This window comes from Chroicocephalus ridibundus, chromosome 8 (genome assembly GCF_963924245.1).
Source record: "Chroicocephalus ridibundus chromosome 8, bChrRid1.1, whole genome shotgun sequence".
NCBI lineage: Eukaryota > Metazoa > Chordata > Aves > Charadriiformes > Laridae > Chroicocephalus > Chroicocephalus ridibundus.
The window spans coordinates 53,856,778-53,883,393 of NC_086291.1; the positions used below are offsets into that span (position 1 = coordinate 53,856,778).

The 26,616-nt window shown below is 47.2% G+C and overlaps 1 protein-coding gene across 8 annotated transcripts in view; it reads right to left on the reverse strand.

The window, feature by feature from the left end:
- Nucleotides 1-27: 27 nt before the first annotated feature.
- Nucleotides 28-26,616, reverse strand: part of SDK1 (sidekick cell adhesion molecule 1) — a 411,549-nt gene continuing 384,960 nt past the window's right edge. For 7 of the 8 annotated variants that reach the window (XM_063343255.1, XM_063343252.1, XM_063343253.1 and 4 more), the window contains 5 exons: nucleotides 18,503-18,667; nucleotides 15,757-15,894; nucleotides 13,692-13,812; nucleotides 13,056-13,185; nucleotides 28-6,310 (listed from right to left, as the gene is read on the reverse strand). In XM_063343255.1, the coding sequence (XP_063199325.1) occupies nucleotides 6,038-6,310; nucleotides 13,056-13,185; nucleotides 13,692-13,812; nucleotides 15,757-15,894; nucleotides 18,503-18,667 (827 nt within the window). In that variant the 3' untranslated portion in view covers nucleotides 28-6,037. Of the gene's footprint in view, nucleotides 6,311-13,055; nucleotides 13,186-13,691; nucleotides 13,813-15,756; nucleotides 15,895-18,502; nucleotides 18,668-21,499; nucleotides 25,144-26,616 lie in introns of those variants that run through there. The other variant, XM_063343258.1, reaches the window with a different exon arrangement.

A 26,616-nucleotide genomic window follows, 5' to 3' on the forward strand; every position in this document is an offset into this window, starting at 1 on the left:
GACACACACGTTTCAAAAAGGGTTCTTTTAATTAGAAGCAAGTTTGCAAAAGAAGAAGTAACTTTCTCATATAAAATAGTGGAGTGGTGAAAGTGAGGCTAACAAGAGGCGTGGAACAAAAATCCGGGGCAAATCCCCAAGGAGACACGGAAGTAAAAGCAAGGATCCGATAACCGTGGTACACCGAAGGGTAACTCAAACACAGCTGTGTAAGGTGGTCCTACCCCGAAACTGGCGGCAGATACCAAACCAGAGGACGGACTCCATCCCGAGAGTGGCAAAGTGACCGGCTACAAACTCGCCATAATACCGTGTTCTTGCACCTTTCTGCTGCCCGAGAGCTCCCGCTGCACCGTGACAGATCCCAGCACTGCCCGGGAGCTTAACGACATCAAGGGGGGAGCTCTAGTGGCGCTGCCCAGGTGCCCCACCTGCAGAACACCACCACGTTAACAGAAAGGTTTCACGCCCGGAGCTCGAGAATCGGACGTATGCAGGAAAACGCTTCACTATAAAGCTCTGTAACCCCATTCCAGTCTCTGTATCCAGTGAGTCAAGCCCCACGAAAGTGCGCAGTGATCAAACAGCATCAAAATAATGAATTTTCTGCCAAGTCTTGTGGCTCTAGGGCTGTTTGTTTAAAATGGGCAGGTGGCGGCTTTGAGAAGATAAAATTCCAAGTCAGAGCCTGAATCTCAGGTCCTAATGGAATTTCACTCCTTGTTCAAACATAGCTCGCCTGCCCCATGTGTCAGGTGTGTGCTTATCGGTTGTGGCTCTCTACTACTGGGAGCGGCAAACTTTACACCTTCACAAAGTGCAAGCCAGCTTTATTTGTCTGGGAGGGCTGGGGGTGGAGATGTGGGGGAGAAGAAAAGGAATAGAGAAATACAAAGAACTGACGGGGGACTTGTGAGATGGAGCCATTTAAGGCCCATGCCCAGCCCAACATGTTCAGTCTTGGGGTGAACGTGCTCCTAATCCAAGGGTGGTTTTCCGTAAGGGGGTTTCAATGGATGTTGTACAACCACATCGCCATGCGCGTGGCTTTGTGTAAACACCACAGCAACGTACCTCTCCCCCCGTGACCTCTAGGAACGCCGTGATGACGTATGGACTCCACACATGCTGGCAAAACCCTATAAAAACAACCTAAGAAATGCGACTGGACGAGCAGGAACTCCAGCCTGAAGGAAGCTGTTTGCAGTACAACCTGCCCATCCAGCAACTGTTCTGTGGTGGCTTTTCCTCTCCAAATATAACCCCCCTCATCCTATGCGCCCTTCTGGCTGCTTCTGATAAAGGAGATCACTAAAGATAGGAGGTCTTGGGATCATATTCAGTCTTACGTACCACGGGTTTCCAGGGCTTCAAGATTTCTAATGGCCCTGCCAGAGGTTATCTTTGCTGTGGTTCTTTTTTGTTTGTTTGTTTGTGTGTTTCGTTTTGTTTTAACTTTTCCTGATAAATCCCTTTTAGAAAAGGGCTCTTCTGAAACAAGTTGCCCTGCTTAACTGAAAACAGCAAGTGGGAGAAGACACCAGCGCTCTGTATGTATAAACAGCCATCTCTCCTCCCTTTCGGGAGAGCAGATTGGATAATCTTTGGATGACCCAATAGATTTCTTGAGGGAAAGCAATGACAGGGATAATAAATGTATCCCCATGTCAAGACAGACTCGGATATTTATTCTAAACAATTGCTACAGCAGCTTCTGGCAGAGACCTGGGTATAAGCAGGAAGAATGAGATCTTGGCCCATCTGCAAAGCATCACCGGCTTTAACACTCAAAATGAAAAGGGAAAAAAACCCATCCTTTTGGGTAATGGATTAGTTTCTTTTTCTGTATAGTATCTTTTCTTCTCTCCAGTAATGCCAACTGCTTCCAAAAGTGGGATTGCTGGCCGCAGTGTGATTCCTTTAGTAAATGCTGATGAAATCCTTCGCTCTGTGCTCTTGCTTCTCCCTGCCCTCCCCGCCAAGGGGTTTCACACAGGGGGCTCCCGGGGAGGTGGGGGGGATGTGGCAAAAAAAGGAGTCTGCCATTGACGAGAGTAAAAGAGTGCCCTCTCCTGTCCCTTCTCACCGCTGCCGCCCGCACCCCAGCAGCGCTGGTCCTGCACCAGCATCGGAGCGTTAAAACACGGGAAAGGAAAACATCCCACCCAAGGGTGGGAGACACACCGCGTGTGACACGGCCTTTTGGGGGATAAAAATGCTCCGTGTAGAGTGGGTGGAGCAGCACAGCTCCTTCACTCACCTGCACTTTTCCACGTGGTTTATGATAGGGACGGCCTGGGGTTCGGGGCGGTTGGGAATGCCAGGAGCATCGCGGAGGGTGGTGGCAGGTGTCACCTCGGCCCTGGGAGGGGGGTGAAGACTTGGTCACTTTTTCCCTGCAGGAAATTGGGTGTTTCCATGGCTATTGCATGAAAAACGAGCCCCTATTAAACCGTTCCCTGAAACGTCTCCCTTGGTCATTTCATGACGCTGTTTTTATTTTTTAATAACAGCCACCAAGAGACCTGAGAAACGGGAGAAAGTAAATAAATAGATACAAATAAAATACCTTAAGAAGGCGTTTTAAATATAAGCCTTCATTTTTCAAGACTGTTCTAAACAGGAAGGTGGAAACAGAAGCGGATTTGATGGGTGAAGTTACTGTAACATGACAACTAATGTTTAAAAGTCGTATTTCAAGGCTGTGATTCCCAAAGATTACAGCTATGAAATAGAGCTTTCTTGCTAACTGATGGAGTGTTTCCTTCCAGATAGAACAATTTACCTGATATCTGAGGTAAATAAAACCTACCCATTAATCATATTTTCCGAGCGCAGCGTGTTATCAAGAAGGCAGAGGCATCATGCATGTAGCTATACAGGATCCAGGGCCGCAGAACACGCATCCTACGCTCATCCTGGGGGTAAGTGGGGCAGTGCTCTTCCCCACTCTGCAACTGCCGAAGTCACATAAACCCACACGTAAGAAAAGCCATCTCCTAAACAACACACAACCGAGAGTGACGATAGCGTGGACTAGAATGGAACAGAAATGCCTTTGTTCGGATCAACAGGTCCTAAAGGAATCACACCTAACCTGTTATTTCGGCAGCAATCAGAAGAAAAGGGCCATACAGCCAACTCAGCAGGTCCCCGGCAAGCTCAGGCTTTTTAGTTGCAGATGGTTCTGAGAAAAAAAAGAACAGTCTCTTCTCGCTTTGTATAGATGACGCTGCTCCCCGTGTTGTCCTTCAGCGGAGCAGTGGCCACAAAGTCCATTTCCTTTATTCCCCATGGTTTCCTTGCCTTTTTGCTCAATGTGGTTTTAGGTCAGGGAGTAACTGCGCCTTACACCAGTTCAGGTCTGGCAATATTCAGGAGACACCGAGCTACTCGCACTATGCTTTCCTTTGGAGCAAACTCTTCGGTGTTCGATCTACTTTCTACTAATCCATATCCCTAAGTCCTTAGAGGTCCTTGAAAGGCTCCTCCTGTAGCACTACCTCTCATACCTGTTGGATGAGCGCCATTAAAACTCCAACAGCAATTGCATTGCTAGGTCACATGGATATAAAACAAGGTGTTTAAAAATATGTAATCTGATGCAGGAAATAACAAAGGAGAAAGAAAACAAACCAGAAAGTCATGTAGGTAATTTTGTCTAAGAAACAAAAAACGCAGATTGAAAACAAATTTTTGTCCGTTCAGTAATTAAAGCAAAGTCCATATGGCTTAAGAGAACAGTCAAAGTGCAGAGAAGGCAGTGGGTTTTTTGTTTGCTTTGCATTTCTCTTCGCAGTAAGCTTCACGTCACCCTCTTTGGAGCCCCTTCTCCATCCCACACACATCCTCTCCAGGTGCAGAGAGGGGGATGGCTCACAGGGTTTTGGCTCAAGCCCCTGTCTTTGCATATCTCTCGCCATCTAATGAGCTCAAAAGCCCTTAAACACACCCACTGGAGTTTTTGGTTTTGAACTTCTTTTGTTTCTGGAGCCTTTGGAGAGGAACAGCAATCCAGCGCCAAAGCTATCCAGAATGTGTATGCACCAAGAGCAGCAGCGCTCAGAGGCGGTGCCAAAGAGTAAAAGCAGTTCTGAGACCGTTCGCCCTGTCCAAGAAGAAAGGTGGCAGCAGGGCTGAGCTTGCCCTTGGACCTCACCCGTTCAGGTGAGGTGCCACCAGGCTACTCCTAACCAGCCCCCATGGGCAGGAACAGGCAGCCACTGTGATCAACCCCAGGCTGGTTTCAACCACCTGCCTTGAAGCCACCACCACCCGGTGCCACAGCTGTCCCGCCTCCCCCCAGAGAGGACAGGGACAATTTGCAACAGCAACAGTGCCCACGCGTGCCCTGACAGGACATCGGCAGGCAGCGGGATACCGATTTTTCAGGCTGACCTACGCCCACCCGGGAGGGAATGCAGATGCTGGAGTGGCAAGGACTTGCCTACTTCCAAATTCACCTTTCAAACTCTTGCGGTAAAAAGTCTGGTGATCCAGGACTGTTGCTAGGTCCAAGGGCTGGACTTGGAGTCTTTAAACCCCTGACGACTTCCTTGCGAGTCAACAAGTTGCTGCTAAACATGACAGAGTCAGGAAAAAGGATGGAAAAGAAGAATACAAAAAGGGAGCTATACAAAAGGATGGAAAAGAAACTAAAAATCCCCTCTCTTCTTTCCAAAGGCTGTAACTTCAAGTGCACAAAAGCAGCCTGTAAATGCGCACGCGGTAATTCATGACCCTAATGCTTGAAAAACCTGGTTAGCTTTGTTTGGAGACACTTTGTTGCTTCTCCCAGATATGAAGCTGAAGAATCAATAAAAGGCACCTGTGGACACCAAAACTCACCCAGTCTGTGTGACGTGTCTTTGTACTTAAAAAATAAAATCAAACCAACCCAGCATTTTTTTATGTGCATTTTTTTACAGATCAGTAAGCAGCACTGCAGAGGCTGGGTGAGAAAGGATGCTCAACTTCTACTGACAGGGCAGGATAATTATGACAACCAAAAACCTCATCAATTAGTAGACTCTCTAGCTTGTCACTGCAATCTTAATTGAAAGATGCCTCTGGCTTGCTGGGTTGTGTCCTTTGACTTTTAAAAAATGACCGATTCAAATGGCACACGCAGTCCAGGAGGGAGGATGAGAGCCACACCAAAAATAAACTGACCTTGCATCTGAATTCGTCCCACTTGCTTCACCCACCGCTGCCTACAGTGCTCTTTGTGGGCCATCTCCTCGTCTAAAGGCCCTGGAGTTGGAATATTTAAAGAATGCAGCAAGTCCCATTTGAACAGGGAAGAAAAGCAGGTCAGTAATTCAGCATAACTACAGCGGGAGTGAGCCCAGAGCAGACGCAGTGACACAGCTGAGCCGAAGTCCATCAGCCGGTGCTCCTAATGTGCGGAGCAGCAATGAGGAGAGGAGAGAGCGGGCGTCTGCTTTTTCACATAAAAATTTGTCCCTTTTCTGTATTTTTCTACTTGACCTTGATGACAGGGAAAAAGTAAAAAGAAAAAAAAAAAAAAAGGAAAAAAGAGTAGAGAGAAAGAAAGAAAGAAAAAGGAGCCTGGGAGGGTTTTCTCTTCAAATCACATCACAAAGTCACTCATTGCATCTAGGGAATTCACCTCCTTGTTCAGGAATGGGGGACAGGAGGAGGGGAGAGAAAGAAAGAGGGAAGGGGAGGGCATGGGAGCTGCTTCCTGAAGCAGTGTTACAAAAAGCGGTTAAAAAACCCCTACTATTCACAAATGGTTAAAATCATCACTTTTTCAGAATTCCTTTTTTTTTTTTTTTTTTTAAAACAAAGGTTCAGCTAGTTCAGCTCCATGTTTTTAGAGTTGATTGTCTTCAGAAAGAAAAAGAAAAAACCAAAACCAACAAAAACCCCAGCCTCGTTCGTGTTCCCATCCGTTTCTACCCTGATAGAGAAGTTACCCACAGGTCACCGCACCGGTCACGCACGCACACAGTCACTGCGACGGGTCCCTCCGAGGGCCGCCGGCCGTTCGGCTCCAGCCTCCGGCCCCGTCTCAGACGAAGGAGGAGAACCCTGTCACTGGAGTCCGGGAGCCGGGCGCGGGCTGTCCCGTTGGGGTGTAAACCCCTCCTGAGCTCTGTGTCGTGATGACAGTCTGGAAATAGGGTTCTGTCTCGCTGGCGGCGCACTCCTCGTATCTGTAGGACGCCGGGTGCTTCACCCCTTTCTGCTGCCGCTTCCATGAGTTGTAGTACGTGGGGTCGCTCATGTAATGGTTCACAAAGGAGTGCTTTGGCAGCTCGTCTTCGTAATCCGAGTCAGTGGCCTGGAGCATCGGGGTGGGGGGAAAAAAATAATTAAAAAAATCAGCCATTAGCATCTGTGATTTAGCCTGTTCCACTCAAAAAGAAATTAGAGACAAGTTTAATATCACCAGCTGACAAAAGCTGTAATTTTAGTGTAGGATGGTTTGTAGTGCAAGCGTAATACATGCTGGACTGTAGAAAAGCATTGGACGTAATAAAAAAAGCTGGATGTAGAGAAGCATTGTGCTCTGGTTTCGCCAGGCTTTGCTGCTAGAGGGAGAGTCCCCCGACAAACGCCGGCGACAAAAGATGCGGAGAAATCCCTTTAATTTGCTGCAGAACGCTGCGGCAGGAGCTAGGAGTTCCTATTCTGACACGAGATGCGGGGAAGTGTAGAGATGTCACAGGGAAACCAACAGCTTTCGGTCACATAATCGACAAGACTGCAGCTAGAGTTGTTATGGAGAATATCTCCTTCTGATGCAAGGACAGAAAGAACCTCCTCCCTGCAAAGGCGCTGAAGTTAGCCAGACCTGCTGCTGGTTGTGGTGGTCAGACCAGGCCACCTGCGTAGTACTCCGAGTTTGGCTTGCAAGCCCCATTAAGTATTGAAAATTAGTTATATCACTGAAAGGGAGTTAAGCACAATCACAACTCTCTCTGTACGTTCCAGCTGATTATTGGTGGTATGACAAGGCACACGACCAGCGGCGACGGAAGAAAGAGAATGCAAAAATCTGGAACAGAAGAACTGCCAGGCAGGAGGGGCTGCTTTCCTGGGATGGCTCAGGCACAGCCCTGTGTTCAGAGCGGATCTTACCCCTTGAAACATTTATGCACGGTGGCTGGATGGCTTCAAAGCTCATATCAATATGGAGCGGGAGCTCTAGTGAGACCAGCTAAGCTTCGTGCATCTGCCCCTCCTCTGAAGCACGGCTGCTGTGATACAGCTGGGGGAATCGCAGAGGGCTCGTACATCCCCTCCGAGAACAGACACCACGGCAAAGCCTTGGCCACGGTATCCAAGCGCACATTTTCCTTCTGTTCCCGCTAATGTTCCCACCAATAACAGCCACATCCCATCCAGCACACAAACATTTACCCAGTCATTTCCATATCTCACGCCTTCTCTCAAAATCTCTGGTCTGAGCGTGCAAAAGCTTTCATTCCTTCCCCCCCCCCCCCCCCCCCCCCGATAATCTGCATAGCTGATTCTAAAGGCAATTAAATATCAAAGTAGTAGCTGCCTAAGACATACAAGAGAGAGACGGGTAAGTGCAGCTCGTAACTGTTAGTTGCTGCAATTAGTTTCAAAAGGTTGGTATCGTTCTGATCTATGACACCGCGCAGCAAACACACATCCTTCTTGATCCTGTCTGCCACACAACTAGTCTCTCCTCCTCTAAAGCTCCCTTTTAATGGTCTCTGAAGAACAACCCTCAAATGCCTTGCAAACCATCGTTTGAAAAGGGCACCGCATCCATCATCCCACTTCTTTGCTTAGATAGCTGCTCCGATGCTATTTCGTGCCCATTTTCCAGCACAGAGGGTGATGGACAGAGCTGAGAAATTTTTCCCAGAGTCTTCCAAAAGTCCGAGCAAAGCTCAGCCCTTTACAGCTTTGCAAAATTTCCCTTCCACTATTACCCACGCTTTGGCTCTTTGGAATTATGTGGTTTGATTATTTTAAGAACGCAAAGCTCCAGATGCCTTGACAAGTAATTACTATTACAACAAAACCCTACCAGCATTAAATAATTATTCCAGAAGGAACTCAGCAAGTCTATCTCCTAGAAAAACCGCTCCTTTGCGCCAGCTGCCAGCCTGGGGAAGCCAACAGCCGACTCCCGCCAAAGACCTTCCCGAACAGGTGGTTTTTGTGGCATGCCTGGAATATCCCCAGATTTGGACCGCTTCACAGCCCGTGGGGGCAGAGAGCAGCTCCGGAGCCTTGGCACCGCTGCAGGGAACATCCTGCCAGCTTTGCCCTGTCTATTTTTGCACGGGGCTCCGACAAGAGTGCCTCTGATGGCTGCAGATGTGGCGGTGTGGCAGGACACGGCAGCGAGAGCTGGTCCTCAGCTGTAGACGCAACCAACTCCACCTGCAGACTGAAAGATCCCCAAACCCATATTTCCTCTGTTCTTATCAAGGACCGGGGTGCTGCGCTTTGCACCAGCCTGCATCTCCAAACATCCTGCTCCATCATCTAACGTTAAGGTAAAACGTGCCCGGGAAGCTAGACGATGATGTGGGCATCCAGAAGAAAAGTCTCTGCATCCTGAGCAGAGGCAGGTGGCTACGGATCACTCACCTGAAGGTGTGAACCTCTCTGGCTATCATGGATGTGCTCCCTCCATCAAAGGCACAACACAACCACTGCCCTTACTGTACCTTCTGACTCCTTCCCCAATCCACCATCTCTCTTTTCTGACTCGGACATGCTTGGCCACCCCGCAAAGAAACAAGCCCCTGCTGAAAAGATGGATCACATCTGAGTTGAGGTATCATGAACGTAAAGAGAGAAACCCCCACAAACTTCTAGTGGCTCCTTCCTGGTCTTCTCAGCGTCCCCACGGACATATAGAAGCATAAAGACGACCAAAAGGCTGGAAGCTCTAAGAAGAAAAGCCGGGAAAAGCTGTATCCAAAAGACCGGCACGTGACTTGATAGGTATAATAATACTGATGCAGCCACTTGATTTCTGTCCACCGCTAGCAGAAAAATACTCACCCAAAAAACTAATATAATTTCTGTCCCTAAGCCAAGTTCTTTTGACATTGCCAGAAGTCAACAGACTAAAGAGGAGAAATACTGGGAACTCTTTTAGATGGGCTGCTGCCGTTTGAAATGCAGTGTCACTTGGACTTGCCCTGAACAGAAAGAAGGAATTTCAAACAATATCACCTGCTGATAATCTGTCCACTAATTAGTCCATTATACCAACTGAAAGGAAACACTAATTTGGTGTAAATAAGGCCAGTGCCTTTCAGAAGTGACTTTGGTGAAACATATATAGCTGCTGTAACTTCAGCCCTTCACCGTCATTAGCACTGATGCTGGAAAGGGTAACCTACTTGTCAGCGTCGATACAACATGTTTTCTGTGTGTTTCTTTCAGAAGAGGCAGGAACTGACTATTCTGTCCATGTTTCTAAGGTCTGCTCGGAACAAGGTGCTAATAACCACCCTTACCAGCAAGGAATTCTCTAAACTGCCATCTCACATCCCTCTCCGCCCTGATGAAAATCAAGGAGTAGCAAGATAAACCTGTTTTGCATGACAATACAGACAGCTTATACCGGAGGATTACTTTTTAGTGGTTTTTAAACTATTGAGTAAATAGAAATGCTGCAGGGCTTTTTGCTTTGTTTTCGGTTTTCTCCCTTCCCTGCAACTGTGGCTTTGTTACCTTGGAAACCTCCATAGGCTGGAGCGTGATTGGGTGTGCGGTGACATTACAGACTGTCAACCAAAGGTGCATGGATGCCTACGAAACAACACATACAGAAAATGGGAGGCTATTTAAGTATTCCATTGATAGCACGAAATGCACACGTGCTGTTCAGAGGCAAGTCGGTGACCAGAGTTGGCTAGCTTAGTCAATGCGGAATTTAAAAATAGTTCCAATTATATATATATTTTTTTAAAGTGACGGCATAAGGAACAACCTTACGAGATTATTTCTAAAAATGTAGATGGCAGCAGTTTCTTTTGGTTGACAGTAAATGAATATGCTGTAAGAGAGACATGGTGACCTAGCAAGCGAAGAGACTTCTCCGGACATGGGAACCCTTGCTAATTTAATGTGTTACCTGCAGCTGGTTTCCACGCGGTGCCCAACTTGTCAAAATCACTGGAGAACTTTATCGGAAACGAATTAAATCATATTCCCTACGAAGCGTTAAGTGGAAATTTATAATATCTTCCCACAGAGCTGAGAAAGCCAAAGTCAGACTGCAGAGAGCAGCCGGGAAGACCAGAGCGTGGCCGGCATTCAGCACTGACCGATGATGTGGGCAATCTGTGGGACTGCTATCTCCTGAAAACAGTTTTTGGGAGAGCACAAGGACAGGTGAGAACAAACACCCACGCCCGCCGCCCTCCCTTCCCCTCCTGTAAAACCGCTCCTCCGTGGCTGGGTGACATGGCAGATACATCATCAAATTTCTGTACGTGGTGAACACCAAATTTCTTCAGATTATCCGTCCAGAGCCTCGTCCACTTGACTCATTATCTAAAAGCCTATTATTATTAATCATTTAGAAATTACACTCTTAGCACTCTCTTGCTCCATACCTGCCAATTAAACTACTTTAACCTCATTAACAGTACTGGTGCTTGGCTCTCATGACATGGAGTAAGTTAACCGCTTGATTTATGAATATTGAGAGTACTGCTTGGTCTGCTCCATTCTCTCTTTGTTTCTCTCTTGCTCTCCTCATCAGGAGGGAGCTGGGAGGAAGGCTCCCAGGCAGCTGTAAGTGCAGCCAGTCAAACCGAGGGTTTCTCGCAGACTTCTTCACGTTCAGTGAACCCCAGGAGACTCGAAGCCAGTGAGCTTCCTTCTTTTCCATATAAAGTCTTGACACCTCAGGCAACAGGGGTAAGACTGAGCGGCAGCAAGCTGACATTGTGGGTTGAAAGCAAAAAGCGCAGGTTTTGGCCCTGCCTGCTCTTACACGCGTCGTATGAAGTGGAATTTGAGATCCACGCAAAGACGTATTAGAGGAAAAACAGCCTCAGGTCCCCCTTTGCTGCAGAGGACCAAACCCGTGTAGAGCTCTTATATAAAAAGATATCTTTAACTCTTCGTATAATGGGAAACATTCTGCCTGCTAGGAGAGATGGAAATTCCGAAATTCTCAGAAAACAGAGCTGGTCTGTTAAGATCTCCTTTGAGAATAGAAGCAAAAAGAACAGAAATGATAAACAGGAAGAGCTAATAGGTACAGGAATACTTGAAAAGAGAGTGGTCAAACATCTCTCCCCACCTCTGCCCAGCCCACCCTCACCTCCTGTCTGCACCAGTCAACATAAACAGCATTTTCAGGCTGATCAAAAGGCAGCATCTCCTACTGCTACCTCTACTGGGAGCGTATTAACATTTCATGCCTAAAAGCACTCCCCACCACAAGAAAAAACAAGCATCAAAGACATTATACAGAAGGGCTGCATATCTAAGCCCCAAGGAAAAACAGGAGGCACATTTTGTTCACATACGCACATGCACACGCAGATGACAAAAACACCGGAATCTCAATTGAGACCTTTAGGCTCAACTGCAGTACGTAGTAAATAAATAATATTAATAATAGCCTGAGAAAAAGAAACAAAAAAAATCACTTTCTTCTCTGTTGTACAAACAGTGCACAGAGACGGCGGTAATGACACCCTGCAAGTCGACTTCTGCGCATTACCGGGAAATACCACACGGGGCATTGAAATTAATGTCAAAAGGTGCCAGTGCTAAATTCATGATCATGCTCAGCAAACTGTTTTAATGACAGGTTTAATGCTGGGTTGTTACAGTGACATGACCAAAGCGCTATGAGTTTAATCTGGAAGGGAACGCTCCTGCATGGCAGAGACAGCAGCTTGAGCTCCGCCGAGGAAAGCTGCCTGCACGACGGGTCGGCCACGGGGCAGCACAGAGCAGCGGGCTGTCCGCGGTAATTAGCAGGAGGTGAGAGCTAGGTAGCCAGGAAAAGCAGCTGTAGCTGCAGGTGCAGAAAAGCTCCAGATGAAAACTGTCATCTTCTTTCACTACTTGCTGCTCTTGATTTATTCTCCCTAGAAGGGTCAGGTTTGGAGAGGTTTGGCCCACTGCTCGCTTCTTGCGCTGTCGGTTCGCGTTCATCAGGATCTCAGCTGACAACACGCGGGTTTAGAAATAGATTTACCTTTCTGGATATGCCTGGAAGCCTGTCTATTCACCCCTGGCCACTGTGGGCCTTTTACAGACCACAGGCACTTTCTTCTTAAACGGGACATAAGACACAAGATGGATGATGCCGGCATACACCCACCTTCCTTGGAGAACAGAGTCTAGAGGCGACCTGAGGAGAAGGCTCCTCTTGACTTAGACTAAGGCTGCGGGCTGGGATGTTCAGAAACCTGAATGCTGGGCTCTCACAGCCACGGCCTTGTGCTCCCCGCAGGTTCCTCATGCCCCACTTACATCCTCTGCAACCGGCAGCAGTTCTCACCGCGCAAGACCACTCTTCTGAATCCTGGCATTTGCTGTAGCTGTCTCAAAAAGGCACTGTGAAAACTTCAAACCGCACCCCATACTTCAGTCAGTGCAACAGTCCAAAGTGTGTCCCCCCTCATCCAGGGGGTAGCTGCAGCCAGATGGTTATTTTGCAGCACATATATGTTTTCCCGAAAGCGCTCCAAGTTTGCAACCCCTGGGCAGAAGTGGAAGAGCAGCCCCTTCCAGAGGTGTCAGCACCCACTGCCTGACCGATTGCACTTGTCTTTCTGCGTAACACTGGAAAACCATGAATATCTGCCAAGGCCAGGTCTGGAATCTGCCCTGGCTGGGTCCTGCTTGGCATTTTTTCCTTTGACATTTTAATTTTAAGATGCGATGCGACCAGCCTGATGAACCGGACTTTTTAAAGTCCCCAAGACAGACAGACAATGACGCCACAGTATAATGCAGGTATGGGATTGGAACTTCGGAACTTGCCAGGGTTCCTCAGGGAAATGAGCACCTGCAGCAACTGGGCTACGTTTGGCAAGGCAAAGGGAAACCCTTACCTCCGACTCCGACACTTCCAAGGGCTTCTCGTTCAGGCCCAAGCCCTCGGTCAGCACGGCTCCGTTGTACTTGTTGCAGATATCCTCGTCAGAGTAGTGCAGCCCCCCTGGGCTTGGGCGAGGAGGAGACCTAGGAAACGTAAAGGGTGAGTGTATGGGACGTCGTCATTTCTCTGAAATGACACAATTAAGTCATACTTAGAAGCCAGAATGAACAGCGTGAAGAATCTTATGTAGCCTATGATTTCACAAAGCTGCGGCGAACTAGATACCAAACAGGGATGCCAGTAGGCAGGAGCTTTGGTGATACCTGAAAGTGAGAGAAACCAAGCAGAAACCTTCGCAGCCCAAGTTCACAGCACAACCATACACAGGAATGAAGTGGGAAGCAAAGGTGACTTCAAAAACTATATGTGGACCTCCTCTTTTCTGGATCTGGCCAGTGGGGTGAGGTGAAAAAGTCTCTGCAGAAGATTTTGAGTTTTCATCAAGCTTTTTGAGCCTGGGGCAGTGACTTGGGCATTAAAGCCCTCCCTAGGTCCTCCAGATAACAGTCTCTCTCCTTTGCCTATTTAACAGTTGCTTGAAGCCAGATTAAAAGCCATTTCCAAGAGTGTGGTGTTCCCAGCTTCTTACCTGGTTCCATTCTTCTTTGAGAAGGTGCTCTTGATGTTCAGGTGTCTGCTGTTGAGCTCCAGAGCAGCGAAGCCTCCGTTATCCAGGGTGACCGACTCTTCCACATTGGAGATGGTTTTACCTGGAGTCGGGCAATCAGAGATTCAGCTGAAACAAAGGCACTTTTCCTCCAAACACAACTGTAAGAGCTAACTTTTCCTTCTTTGTGTTTTATGTCATCACTAATTATTAGAAAATCTCTTTACTATTCTTACTGGCCAATGAGAACAGTCAGAGTGGAGGAGAGGAGCTTATCAGGAGCGTGAACGGGCAGAAGGATCCAAAAGAGGGGAAAAGAAGGAGTCATGGATGGATGCATTTCATTCGGAGGTGAATATCTAAAATAGTGCAGATGAACTGTGCTCCAAAAGTGATTATTCTTGTCTTTTGACTATAAGTAGAAACCAGGTGACTAATTCAGGTGGCCACTGAAGATGTCCTAAATCAGGTGCTGTGAATCCCATTCATGCTGACTGAAGAAAGGCAAGAGAAAGCAAAACTAGGAAAGGCACAAAAAGAAGGAAAAAAAAAAAAAGGCAGGAAAGAAAGCACAGATAGGTAGGGTAAGTGGATAGCAAATGGGAAAAAGATGTCAGAGCTGTAATGAGGGTAAAATATAGATGTGAGAAGTCACTGGACAATGTAAGGCAGGGAGAAGGACAGGGGACTTGAAGAAGGAGGAAAATACAGCAAAGTATATTATTTATTGTGATCAAATATAGCAAGAGCTTATTCTCTCCCGTGCTCATTCTTTGTAATCCCAAAGGTGTGAGCTCAGCTCGTGTCCCGGGGAGAAGGACCGGTTGCACATTGCCACTTTATCCTCGGCTTCAATTTCAGTGCTACATTAAGACTCGGTGTGAACACCGATATCCGACAGTCCAGGTCAGACCTGTCTTTTCATGGGTCTCCCCCAAACACCGAGCAAAACTAAGAAGATGAGAGGTTTCCTATGAGCTATGCATACAAATACGTAACAGTATTAACTTGGTAAAACGCCACGGTATTCATACATCTCATATCTCACGGGATTGAAATCTGATTTTCTAACACTTGTTAGAAGTGAATTATAAAGAAAGAAAAGATCTTCACTTTGGGACTGAATTACTAAATACTGCCTGGAAGACTCCTTCATTACATTAATCCCTAAGAACGGGTAGCGCAAAGACCCATCCACCTGATCCTACTCATTAACGTGCCTTTTTTGGCACCTCCTGGCATCAGAGCAATTTCTTGCCGGAGGTGGAGGGGGATATCAGAGAAATACACATGTGAACAAGCCCTCCAGGACTCTATTATATCAGGAGAAGAAAAAGTAAAAACAATATTCAGAGCTCAAGAACTGGGCGTTTTGAAAGGGGACTATTTTAACATTCCTAGTTATAAAGCTGGTAGCTCCTCTTTCCTTTCAGAAAGACGACAGGTAGAAATCGTAACTAAAGGAAAATTCAAAGCTTGATGTTCATTACGTCTTAAAGGCTAACAGGTCCAGATAACCAAGACACCTCCTAGCTGCTTGGCCCCCAGCCCAGCTTATGGAATGCATGCGCGATGCAGAGCACTCTATTTAATGTAAAGGAGTTGTCATAGTCCTCAGGCATACAGACCTGGAATATTTGCATTGGGTACAGCCATGGAAAAGCAGAATCTTTCACCTTCTCCCCATCTATCAGGGAACGATGACAAAGCTAAATGAAGCCTCAGCTCGTTCCTTTTTTGTGGTCTTCTGCCAAGCATTTGACCCAGACTCCTTGGCTTGTGCTACAGTCCCTGGGACTTCCAGATGCCGTTCTATCCAAGCCCATGGCTGGTTAGCATCCAAACCCTGGTAAGATCAGGCACTTTTTGCCCAGTATGGCTACAGGCATTTCTACCAAACCAGACGGCAAAAAGATCAGAGTCTTCTTGCCAAACAAAATACCTATAAAAAGAGTCCACGCTGAGGAAATCAGGGGTTCAAATGGAAGACATTTCTAATTCCCACAGCTCTTGAGAGTGTATGGACAGCACAGAGACGACGTCTTACCTGTGCTGCAGTTCTTGTACTTCTTGCTCTGGCCATGCAGGACCAATGCAAACACCACCAGGAGGATGAGGATCAGGCTTGAGAGAGCCATCACCAGCAGAAACCACCACTCCTCGTAGAAAGGGGCTTCTGTTTGTGCTGAAAGAGCAAAAAACAAATAACAACTCCTCTTAATGCCCCTTCAAAATTTCTCCTTCTTCCCCAGAGTGAGGAATGCATCTATAACGGCCTTCAGGAGAGAGGTGTTCAGGGGAGATAACACTGTCTACTCTGCAGTCAGACTTCCGAGGGGCTTGCTGACACTTCTCACTGGCAAACAGAACAGGAGCGTATCACGGCTCCAGCATCTCCACAAGCATCTTTCACACACCCAGAGCAGCGCTCCAGAGCCCCTTAGCTAAGAAGGTGTTATTACCAAATGAAAAGAGCGATGTTTCTTCCCACAGCTCCGCACGCTTACATTTCTTGACTACTGCGGTATGCTTAATGCTCCCCGGGTCAAAGGAACTACTAATACATCTGTCACAACCCATGACTATTCCACTTTTTAAGAGGCTTGCCCCACCAAACTGCTGCTCGGTGGCTCTTTGAAAAACGCAGCTAGTGCCAGGGAACAGAGTACACCGGGTGCAGCGTCTTTCAGTACCTCCATTAACTCTAACTTCCAACATTCACTGCTACCCTATACCATTCCCCCAGCAGCTTAGCCAACCCTCATGTGCAGCACCTGGGTTATCAATTCAGTTCCCTGGATTTTCTGTGACCTCAAGTCATTTTACCCCATTTGACCTCAACTGGAGGTGCAAAATGATACTAACTTCCCCTTTCTAGAGTTATCTTGCCCATCTTGGTTTTAAGTAGTAAGTATTGTTATTTTCTTGCGGTGATATTCTCTTTGTCAGCATCCCTCGGTTTTGTGAAAAAATGCTGCCGCTGGAGCACGAGCCAGCAGCGGTATATAATTTCCCTGTAGTCCATAGGGTAGAAGAACACCTGGTAGGAACGGATGATGCCAGGAGACCAACTTCAACCAAACCCCTCGCCATCACTGAACCCAGGCACTTTCTTTCCCCACCTGTCCTGAGCCCTGGATCTAAACACAGGCCTGCTGTAAGCCAGGCGATAGGAGCTCAGATTTGTTCCAGACCACTGGGTATTCTGCAGCAGCGAAAAGCAGCCGCGATCTTTCTTTGCTAGGAGGCCAGTCCAGGCCAATAAAGTCCTAAAGGCAAACTGCACAAGCCATGCTGGGCTGAGCAGATTCAGTGCAATTTATACCTCCCTCTGCTAGCTGAAGTGGCCAGCCTGAAATGCTTTATACTTTTATGACTGTCAGTCTCAACGGAAACCTCTTGCTTTCATGCAGCAATTTGAGATGAACACTGAGGCATCAAAAGGAGGTGAATTAAATAGTTCTGTTCAAGTGGAGAACTTACAAACAAACGTTTTATTTATAAAAAGCATCACAAGGAGCTGCATGCCCAGCTTCAGAGGAATAATGTCTTCCAGGAAAGGAAAGACTGAAGCAATTACTGACCCTTTGCATTGTGCTACAGCCTCTGTGAAACCACAGAGAGCAAAAACACTGACTTGGTGTTTGAAGTGGGTTGTCTGTGCCCTTGTCCTGAAGGAGAAAAGCAAGGGTAGCACTCACTGAAATCCATAGACAGCTCTCACGGGCTAAGTGGTTAATTGTGTAAGGACAAACACAGCCGTGATGGCGATAGCAGCATTTACTGCTCCTGCCTGCTGGGTAACTGTTGAACGGTGTTTATGCTTTTCACTGGAGGAGCAAAGAGATAAAAGCCACTCCAGATACTGGAGCACTGCCAGGTTCTCAGGACTCTTCAGAATTTTGAATCACAAAGCCGCTTTATCAGGTTCTTCTATTCCTCTTGTCGGTCTTTGCTGACACAGCAAGGATGAAACCTATTGCTCCAAAGCAACCTGGAGTACAGCTGCCTCTGCAAGGGGAAGAGGAGATCCCAGCAAAGCTTCCAGGAGGACAAGCTCCTCCGCTTCACAACAGCCTGCTGAACTCCAGCTGCCCAGGCATGGCAAGCTGCGTGGAATTTGCTTTTTAAGGTATTGTAATTCCTTCAGAAAACCAGAGTGCCAGGCTGCTCAAAGGGATTTTGGGAGCATGTTTAGGCCATAGCCCTGTTTACTGGGAATAAGCGGGGAGGGTGGGAAGAGCCCGAGAGCATCACCAACGAGCTGTTCTGATGAAGGGGGACCGGAGGCGTCAGGCTGTACTGGAACTGCCAGCACAGAGGATATCAGGAATAATTTTGTGAAACTACACTGCTCTATTTTTTGAGAGCTAAATACAAAATAGCACAGAAAATGTTTATCAGAGAACCCTGGGAATAAAAAGAAGGAAGCGGAGTAAACAAAACAACGGCCTAGGAGAGGAGAAAAAGAAAATGAATTGTAGACTGTGTAAATTAGTCTTAGGGCAAGAGGTCTTGCATATAAATACTGATGAAATTCCTGAGAAGGTTCTTTGTCAAACTTTAAAATTGCACACACACACTTTTCCTCTAGAGAGTAAAGTAGACTGTAATAACAAGCCCTGATTCACTGCTTTAGTACTCTGGTTTTATCCTAAAACAAGCGAAAACAAGCTGCCCTTGATGGTTTGTTGCAATTAGAGAACCTGGTTGGGTTTTTTTTTTTCCTCTTCCTTCCTCCCAACCCCAAGAAATTCCCTTGGAAAAGATATTTTAAAAAAATCCACAATTACCTGATACTGCCACAGAGGGAACACTTGGTTCTCCATAGCCAAACTCATTGACAGCCACCACCCGAAACTCGTAGCTCACACCCTGTTTGAGTTTGTCCAGGCCGACCGTGTAGGAGGTAGCGCTGCGAGGGATGTCCTTCACAAACATATCCCACAGTCCTTCATCTAGGAAAGGAACCAGGAGAGAAAAGGCATGAACTGTGTGACTTGGCACTTCCTTCTGCTCGATGAAAAAAATTGGCGTTAATTGGGTGTTTCAAGCACAGGCAGCGGACATGCTTACCTCAAGGCTGCTCGGTGATAGGCACAAATGTCAGAAAGCCCTGCGAGACCCCATCTGTAAAGGCATTTATTCGTGATGGGGGTCTTAAAATAGCCCAGATGGAAGAGGTCTCCTCTAAAACCCGCAGCAGCACCCACGGTGACCCGAGCTGGCTGGAGCAGCCGCCAGCCATCTGGGTCCCTCCTGCCCAGGTAAGGTCACCACGTCAGCATGCCTGTCATTTGACACAGCAAGTAAACCCAGAGCAACCTGCTACATTAACGAGTCCTAATTGCACATATTTTGCCTGGTTTTCGCATTGCTAAGCTGATTTCACTATCCAAGCGCGTAGGCTAAGCTTTGCAAAGTAATGTAAAATTCAGGTCTTGGCGGGAAGTACCGTGGCCTTGCATGAACTGGTGCCTGCTGGACTGGTGTCACTGGAGTGCTGATTGCTCCACCGTATCACTAGCGATATGTCCTTCGTACGTGCTGGCCCGCAGCGCGGCACAGCAAGACAGCAGGCACCGCACGTCCGTGCCATGCATTTTTAAACAGGAATGAGTTTGTGTTTGTATTATAAAGCTCTCGAAGTTGCTAGAAACACAATGCCGTTCTGATGAGGGAGCTGCAGCAGGGGGTAATCTCGGTTCTCAACAGCCGGACTGCCATTGATTCCAACCAGGCGCCGTTCTGGTCCCTGATCCATACCCGCGATCTTATATTCAGCTTGACTACAACAGAAAGAACTTTCAACAAGATGGATGCTGTGACCAGTAAGAACAAAACCAACTATAATTGAAAATGCCGGTCAATAATTTTGAGTGCAGGAATCAAACATTAATCTAAACGCACTGCATTTCGGCAACAATTGGCGCCCAGCGCTTTGGCTGACAAAATGGAGTTACTGTCTACGGACGGGGCCAAGCTCCCGGCTAGCCTGCGCCAGCGCAGCCCTTACAGATCTGACCTCACACGGATCCCATCGGGCTTCTATTTTTAGTTATCAAAGCTCTTCGAGCAACGTCTCTTTTTCCCTGCGTGTCCCACAGCAACGGGAATCCGATGACGACCTCTGCATAGACACCACTCCGGCGCAGGAGCTGCCTGCTTCGAGAGAAAGCCCTCTGCACTGTCAGACTCCAGCACCAGCGTGACTTGTGTAGCTTGAGGCGTTATCAAGGTGACAATAAAGCAGGAGCCAGCAGCTCTACCCTTAGCGACTTGTTCCGCTGCGGCAATGGAAGGCAGGAATCTGTTCTCGTTTGCTTTGCGTTTACCTGAGTGTAAACTAATTGAGGTTGCCGCAGCGATTCCAGAATTGTGCTGGTGTAACGGAGCAAAAGTTGGCCCTTAGCCCGCTTCCGTGCACCAGGGAATAGCGGCGACGATGGATTGATTAACACTGCAGGTGCATTTCCACGTGAAGGTTTTAACTTTGGCATCGGTAAATATTGGCTCGGTAATTTGTACCGTGCTGCACGTCGAGCGACACACACAATGACTAACAACCCCCAAACCACATCTTTTCCGATCATGAGGATTGGCAGTCCCAGTGGATGCAAAAAGCAGGCTGAAATGTTATTGTTTCAGCTACATTGGAGAAATACCGAAGAACAATAAAAATAGGTAATTTTTCTGTCATGCTTAAAATTCAGACCAATACATTATTCACCAGCATGATCAGAGTATAATGAAGTTATCATAATGTACCATTGTTATGTATTAGTTGGATATTACAATGGCTATAAAACAAGAGATAAAATATTGACTTCCCTTTTACGGGGCAATGGAAGGCTAGATTATTTCTATCACGTAAACTTACAATGTAATAAAAAGGGAGTTTGGGATTTAGTTTCTTTGAAGGGGGTGGAGTGAGGGATGCGTTTTCACAGTTAGATTGTTGCAACCACCAATGCTAGGAAGATGCATCTCGGACTATAAAATATTGCCATAATTGCTAGAATTGCCTGAGCTTTCATAAACACATTTGTAAACAGCAATAAGAGAATTTGAGCCCATTGTGAATTGTCTGAAAAGCAATTTGTTAGCATTGAAAGCCACGTAAATGGGGGAAGAAAAGGCAACAGTAAAAATGAACGTTCAACACTCATTGCAACGAACACAACTGTTCACACACGCGCTTTCTCACTCATTTTCTCAAACCTGTCAGGGTGCACAGTGCAGAATACCCAACAGACAAAGGAAGTGTAAATTTAACGGCCCCGTAAAGCTTGCAATACGTTGGGAAAACTGCCCTTGAGAAGTAACATTGCATTTCCACCTCTCTGTGGTGGTGATGGTGTGGGGCAGCAAATGCTTCTTTGTGGGGCAGTGGATGCTTCTTTGGAGGGACTCGGAGATGCTCCGGCTGGTGGCCATATCTTCTCTGGCCCATCCCCCTTTCATTCATGGGCAGAATCTTTGCCCAAATTTTTTTTTTTTTTTTTTTTTCCCCCTGGGGTAGGAAACAGGGCTTCGCCAAGATGGGACCCGGCAGGTGATCCTTGGGATCCCAGAGAGGTGCTGATGCAACAACGGGGGTCAGAAGCCTGCAGGGTGGCAGCCTGGAAGGGGGGACACCCTTATGTCTGCCCCACTGCTGACTCCAAGAAAACACTGCGTGCAGTGTGGTCTGTGGCTTCCCAAGCCACGGCCAACAACGTTTTTACTTCCAAAGCCTCAATTAATTTATCTTCTCTCCATCTGGAAAATTCAGGCCCCTCTTTGTAGACAGAGATCGCAACTGGATATATCCAAACTAAAAAAGCGTTTTATTTCAGTGGTGAACTTTGAGATTAAATATTGAACACACACTTGTGAATTCATTCACTGCATCTCTTCCCCATCCCTCAAAACTAGGTTTGCTCTAAATGTTAGAAGTTCAGCTGAAAGAGAATTCATTAGAAGGTCACCTGTGATAGCAAAGATTGGCCTTTAAGTTCAGTAGCAAATCATTAGTACACTGTACACAGTATTTTCCACTTACTTTAGGGAGGAAAGATGCACATGCTGTGGTTGGGATATCAACTGGGTATTAACTCGTACAAACCACTGAGAAAAGCAAAGTTTGCAGCTCCGGACTCCCGCAAAGAGGTGACTCCGGACTCAGCCAGCCCCAGCCCATTCCTGGCCAATGTCCCGGGAGATGCAGCACAGCTGGCAGCGGGGATGCACTCGCTCTGCTCGCAAGTGCTTTCCCTTCAATAACATCTGTCCCTTTCTTCATTTCGTATTGCCTTTCACTGGGCACTCGGCTTCTTAAAAAAGGCCTAAATGTCTGATGGAAAAGGGAGGCTTCCTCAAAAAAAATTAGTTTTTCTTTGTTTCTTGTTTCTATCGATGCTTGACCACACCCTGCCCCAGCCTTATTTCCTGCTCTTTATCGCCCAGCCTTGACTTCTCCATCCCACCGAGATGAAGAATGTGAACAGGAGAAGATCTGAATGATGGGGGAAGGTGAAATCACCTCCATCCTGCCCCGGCCGCCCTCCCGGCCACCGGGGAGCAGCTCTGCAGGTTGCGGCCACACGCAGCACCCACAGGCCAGCTTGGCTCCGCCGGCAATTAATCGGGGTCTCCACGCGGAATAAAACTGTCAGTCAGTAACGAAGGCTGCCAGCTCCGCTAACTCAGGCCACTAACAAACAACCGCCGTGCCGCGGCTGGGGAGATGGAAAGCTGTCAGCTATTCGGGTCTTAAACACCGGCCTTCCCCTCTTGGAGCAAGAGGAGAGCCGGGCCGTAAAATGTCCTCCTAATTACACATTAGGAGGTTTATGAGGGGAGAAGCTGCTGAGAGTTAAGGGCCGGCTGCAGGCGGGTAGTGTTCCTCCTACAGAGGACAAAATTAAAACGTGGACGTGTTTGTCAGAGGCAAAGGGCTGGATTATCATGCAAACCAGCGGAAGGACAAGAATGGGAAGTGAAGGCTGACAACCTGTCAGCCTCGGCATGTCGCTCGCGAGCAGAGGCGAACCAAAGGCCCCATGGCAGATGCCGGCGATGCAGCTGCACCCTTCACTTCGAATTTACTGACTTTTGCTGGTTTGTGTCCATGTTTGACACTGCGCTCCCTCATTTGTTTAAAAATAAATAGAAAAGGAAGAAAACATAAAAACATCGCTCAAGACACCAGAAAGGAAACTAAAGTGAGATCTGCCCTCGGGGTGAGGGAAGCGAAAACCAGCATTTCTGGGAAGGACAATCCCTACTTGAAGCAGACAGGTTCTTCCCCAAAACGTCTGCTGCCTTCATGGAACTGATCATCTTGGGGAGCAAAAGAAAACACTTTCCTGACTTGTCTGTGTCCTAAGCTCGTGATTTGTGGCCGATCTGAGGTTTAACCGGCCTGTTCATGCCAGCCAGAGTGCCTGAAATATTACTATTGGAAGCATGTTAAGATGCAATTCTCTCCCACTGGGCTTAAGTCATCCCCTGCTCGGGAAAAGTAAACAAACAAAACCCAACACACATCATGGGGAGAGAAGGCAGAAGAGGAAATCGATATCAGCTTGCCTTGGGTCAGAGGACTGAGGCAACAGGAGCCATGCAGCAGATTGACCGAACACCTACATGGCAGCTGGAGGTGACCGCGGGAGGCAAAGACACGCGTGAAAGTGACACGCTCGGCAGCAACATGTCAATGTGCACTCCTGGCAGTGCGCATCCCTAGGGTGTTACGCAAAACCTCCCGCTTTGTAGGTAGGGGAATACTGGGAAGGAAAGGCTGCGTGAGACCGCTTAGTACTTTACAGGCTGCATGCCCACCATTAAAGCACGGGCCAGAGAGAGAAGCCTTGGATGTGATGTGGGACTGGGAAGAGAGGGGTGGAACCAGCTTCTCCACTCTCTCTGGCAGCACTGGGAACCTTATCATCGTTGTGCCGTTTCTGACTTTTCCTCTGTATGCAAAAACCGAGTACAGGATCTGATACCCATTCCTTAGCCAGCCTAGTTGATGTCGAGGGAGTGCTTACGGTGGCGGTGACAGAGGCTGCTTAATTGCATTTCTTGTAATGCACAAGGAGCTAAGCTGGAATCCATTTCTCCGGGGTCAGAGAAGTTGAAGGAAAAGAAAAACTCTTCTGTTTCTGTAATGTCTTCCTCTAGCACAGATCACTCTGGAAAAAATATCGGTTCGCCTGCTCCATCCCCGTGTCTGAGTACATTCAGAATGCAGAGGAGGTAGTCAGCCCGGTCACCTTCCATAAATCCAGGAAAGAAACGGAGAGATCAAATGAACAATCTCAGCTGCCTGCTGCCACCATTGCTAAACCCAGCAGGGCAGCGGGAGCCCTGGGAGACGCAGCAGGGCACCGAAAAATTCAAAGGGAAGTGACAAAAGGGGGGTAGGGTTTGCCATTTCTGACAGAAAGCCACCCTCCTCCTCTGATGGAAGAGTCTTGGCAGGGAGCTACTGCAGGGAAAATGAGATGATACAGCATTTAACGTTTGGGGTAATGAGGCCTATAATAGATGACACTTGAGATGTGAAACGCTAAGGTAGTGGTATTGCATTTAAATATTGGCAACAAGCTAAAGCTTTTCATCTGTCTGCTCAATGCCCCTTTTTTGATCTCAGGAGGATGAATATCTTTTTCTTCCTTGATTTTATGTGAAGGGCACAAGTCAACTGCTCTTCTCTTGGACAACAACTCCTTAAAAACAAAGGTTGCTCCAATCCATGCTCTACTACCCATATAAATCAACCTGCAGAAGCAAAATCTTAGAATTATATTAAAACAGAAGCTGCTCTGAATGACCAGTCCTGACAGGAGGAATTAGTTCCCTGCTTTTGTTAAGCTCGTAATTCAGATTTCAAACTCCTCCGTGCAGAGACGAGGAAGAAAAGCGGCACAGAAAGGAAGCCAGTGCTTGGGTGAAATAAGCAAATGTTCCAATTACTCTGTCCCCTCTCCTGGATCACATTTCACGCTTCCTACAGCTGCAACCAGAACGAAGGATGAGAATCCAGCATACAAATGCCCAGTTCATTTGCTACAGCAGCATGAATAGGATTAAAATAATCTGAAGAGGAATTAAATGCCTCAACAGTCAGGTTGCAAGAGCAGGAGAATAAGACCTCGTCTGTGTGTTTCCAGGATCAGTGGAGTGGGGCCAGCAGGAGTGACCCAGGGTTAATGCAGCTCAGACCTGCCTTGGAGGGACTATTTTCTTCCTACTCAAAAAGAGCGGGCCACAAATCCTACATCCTTGGCCATGAACTGTAAAACGTTCGTTCACACCCATCGGTGAGACAAGCCCAGGAACACCGGGTGAGTTTGCAACGTCACCGCTCACAGGAGTCGAACTTCCAGCAGACAATCTGTACGTGGGCTGCAGGTTTCCCGTGGAAACACTCTGACTCAAAAAAAACCTGGTTGGGGAAGCGTAAGCTGGTAAGTGAACTTCGATGAACAGCTTTGGTTTAACTTGCTATTTAAACAATGCTGTTCAAATAAGACAGGATGTTTTTTACCTCTGAAGAAATACGGTCAGAAATCACTAAGTTGATGTAAGGGGAACAGGAGCGCAGTGGCAGCATGCCTTTAATTAAAAAAAACCCTTGATCACTCTGAGAAACTGCAATGCTTTGAGAAGGTACACATTTTCCTTCACTTTGTTTTGAAAACACTTGTCAGGTTAAATGACAGAAATTAGGAAGAAACTTTAGGGTCACGGCAGAGCCTCACGACGGAGCAAATTCTGACAGATGCAAGTATGGAAATCTGCATCTTCAGTGATGACCACAGAAACACGGGCAATAACTTTCTTACTGGTCTAGTTAAACGTAATTAACATCATTGGTTTTAAACGCAACCTTACATTCAAGACACATACAAGAAAGAGTTAGGATCCTTCATATGATCAAACAGATAAGCATTCATTTAATCAATACATAATCAAGCAACGTGCAAGCACCTAGAAGTAAAAAAGGAAAGAACAAGCAGCCAACATGGATATGTCAAGTATAAATCATGTCTAATTTCCTTCTGCGACAGGGTAGCAGACCTTGTCAATAGAAGAGAAAGAGCAGACATCATCCATCCTGACTTCAGCAAAGCTTTTGACATCGTGACATTCAAACACGGCCTACGTGAAACAAGTATCTGGTAGATGCATCACCAGCTGCAAAACTGTACTCGGCAAATAGTTATCAACATTCACTGTCGTCATCACTGAGAGCAGGGAAATCATCAAGTGAGACTACTCAGGGGTCTGGCAGCATTCACTCTTTTTTGTTAATGACTCGGTTACCGGAAAGTATGCGCTTCTTGAATTTGCGAGGGGTACCAAGCTGAGAGAAGCTGGGAACAGGCTGGAGCATACGCCTACGTTCCAAATGACTGTGTCCCATTGGGGAAATGTTCTGGAAAAAGCATGGAGCAGCTTCAGTAAGATGCAAATCCCAGAAGCAAAAGAGCTCCAAGAAAGCAGCAAGGAAAACCGTGGTGGTGAGGGGATTCCTTTCCCCCCGCACTGCCCTCCCTGCAGAGCAAACGGGGAAAGCGACGTGTACGTGGTGCTGGAGTCCTGGCCCTGTTATTAACAGTAAAACCGTAACTAGCTGCTGTAATCCGCTACAGAAGAGGACAAATTTCTATCTGCGGTCCTCAAAATACAGTTTGCACGCACTTATTGGTCCGTGCACATGAAAGATACTGTAAGCGTTTAAGTGAGTTTTAATTATTAACTATATTAGCGCATCAGCTAGATGATTTGCCAGTGATGTAGCACAGTGAAAGCCAGAGCACTCAGGGTGATTTTCTGTGACTACTCCTAAACAGGACAAAATCTCCTAAACCGCAGAATAAACCAGCGACGGCTTAATACTGGCTGGCGATAGCGT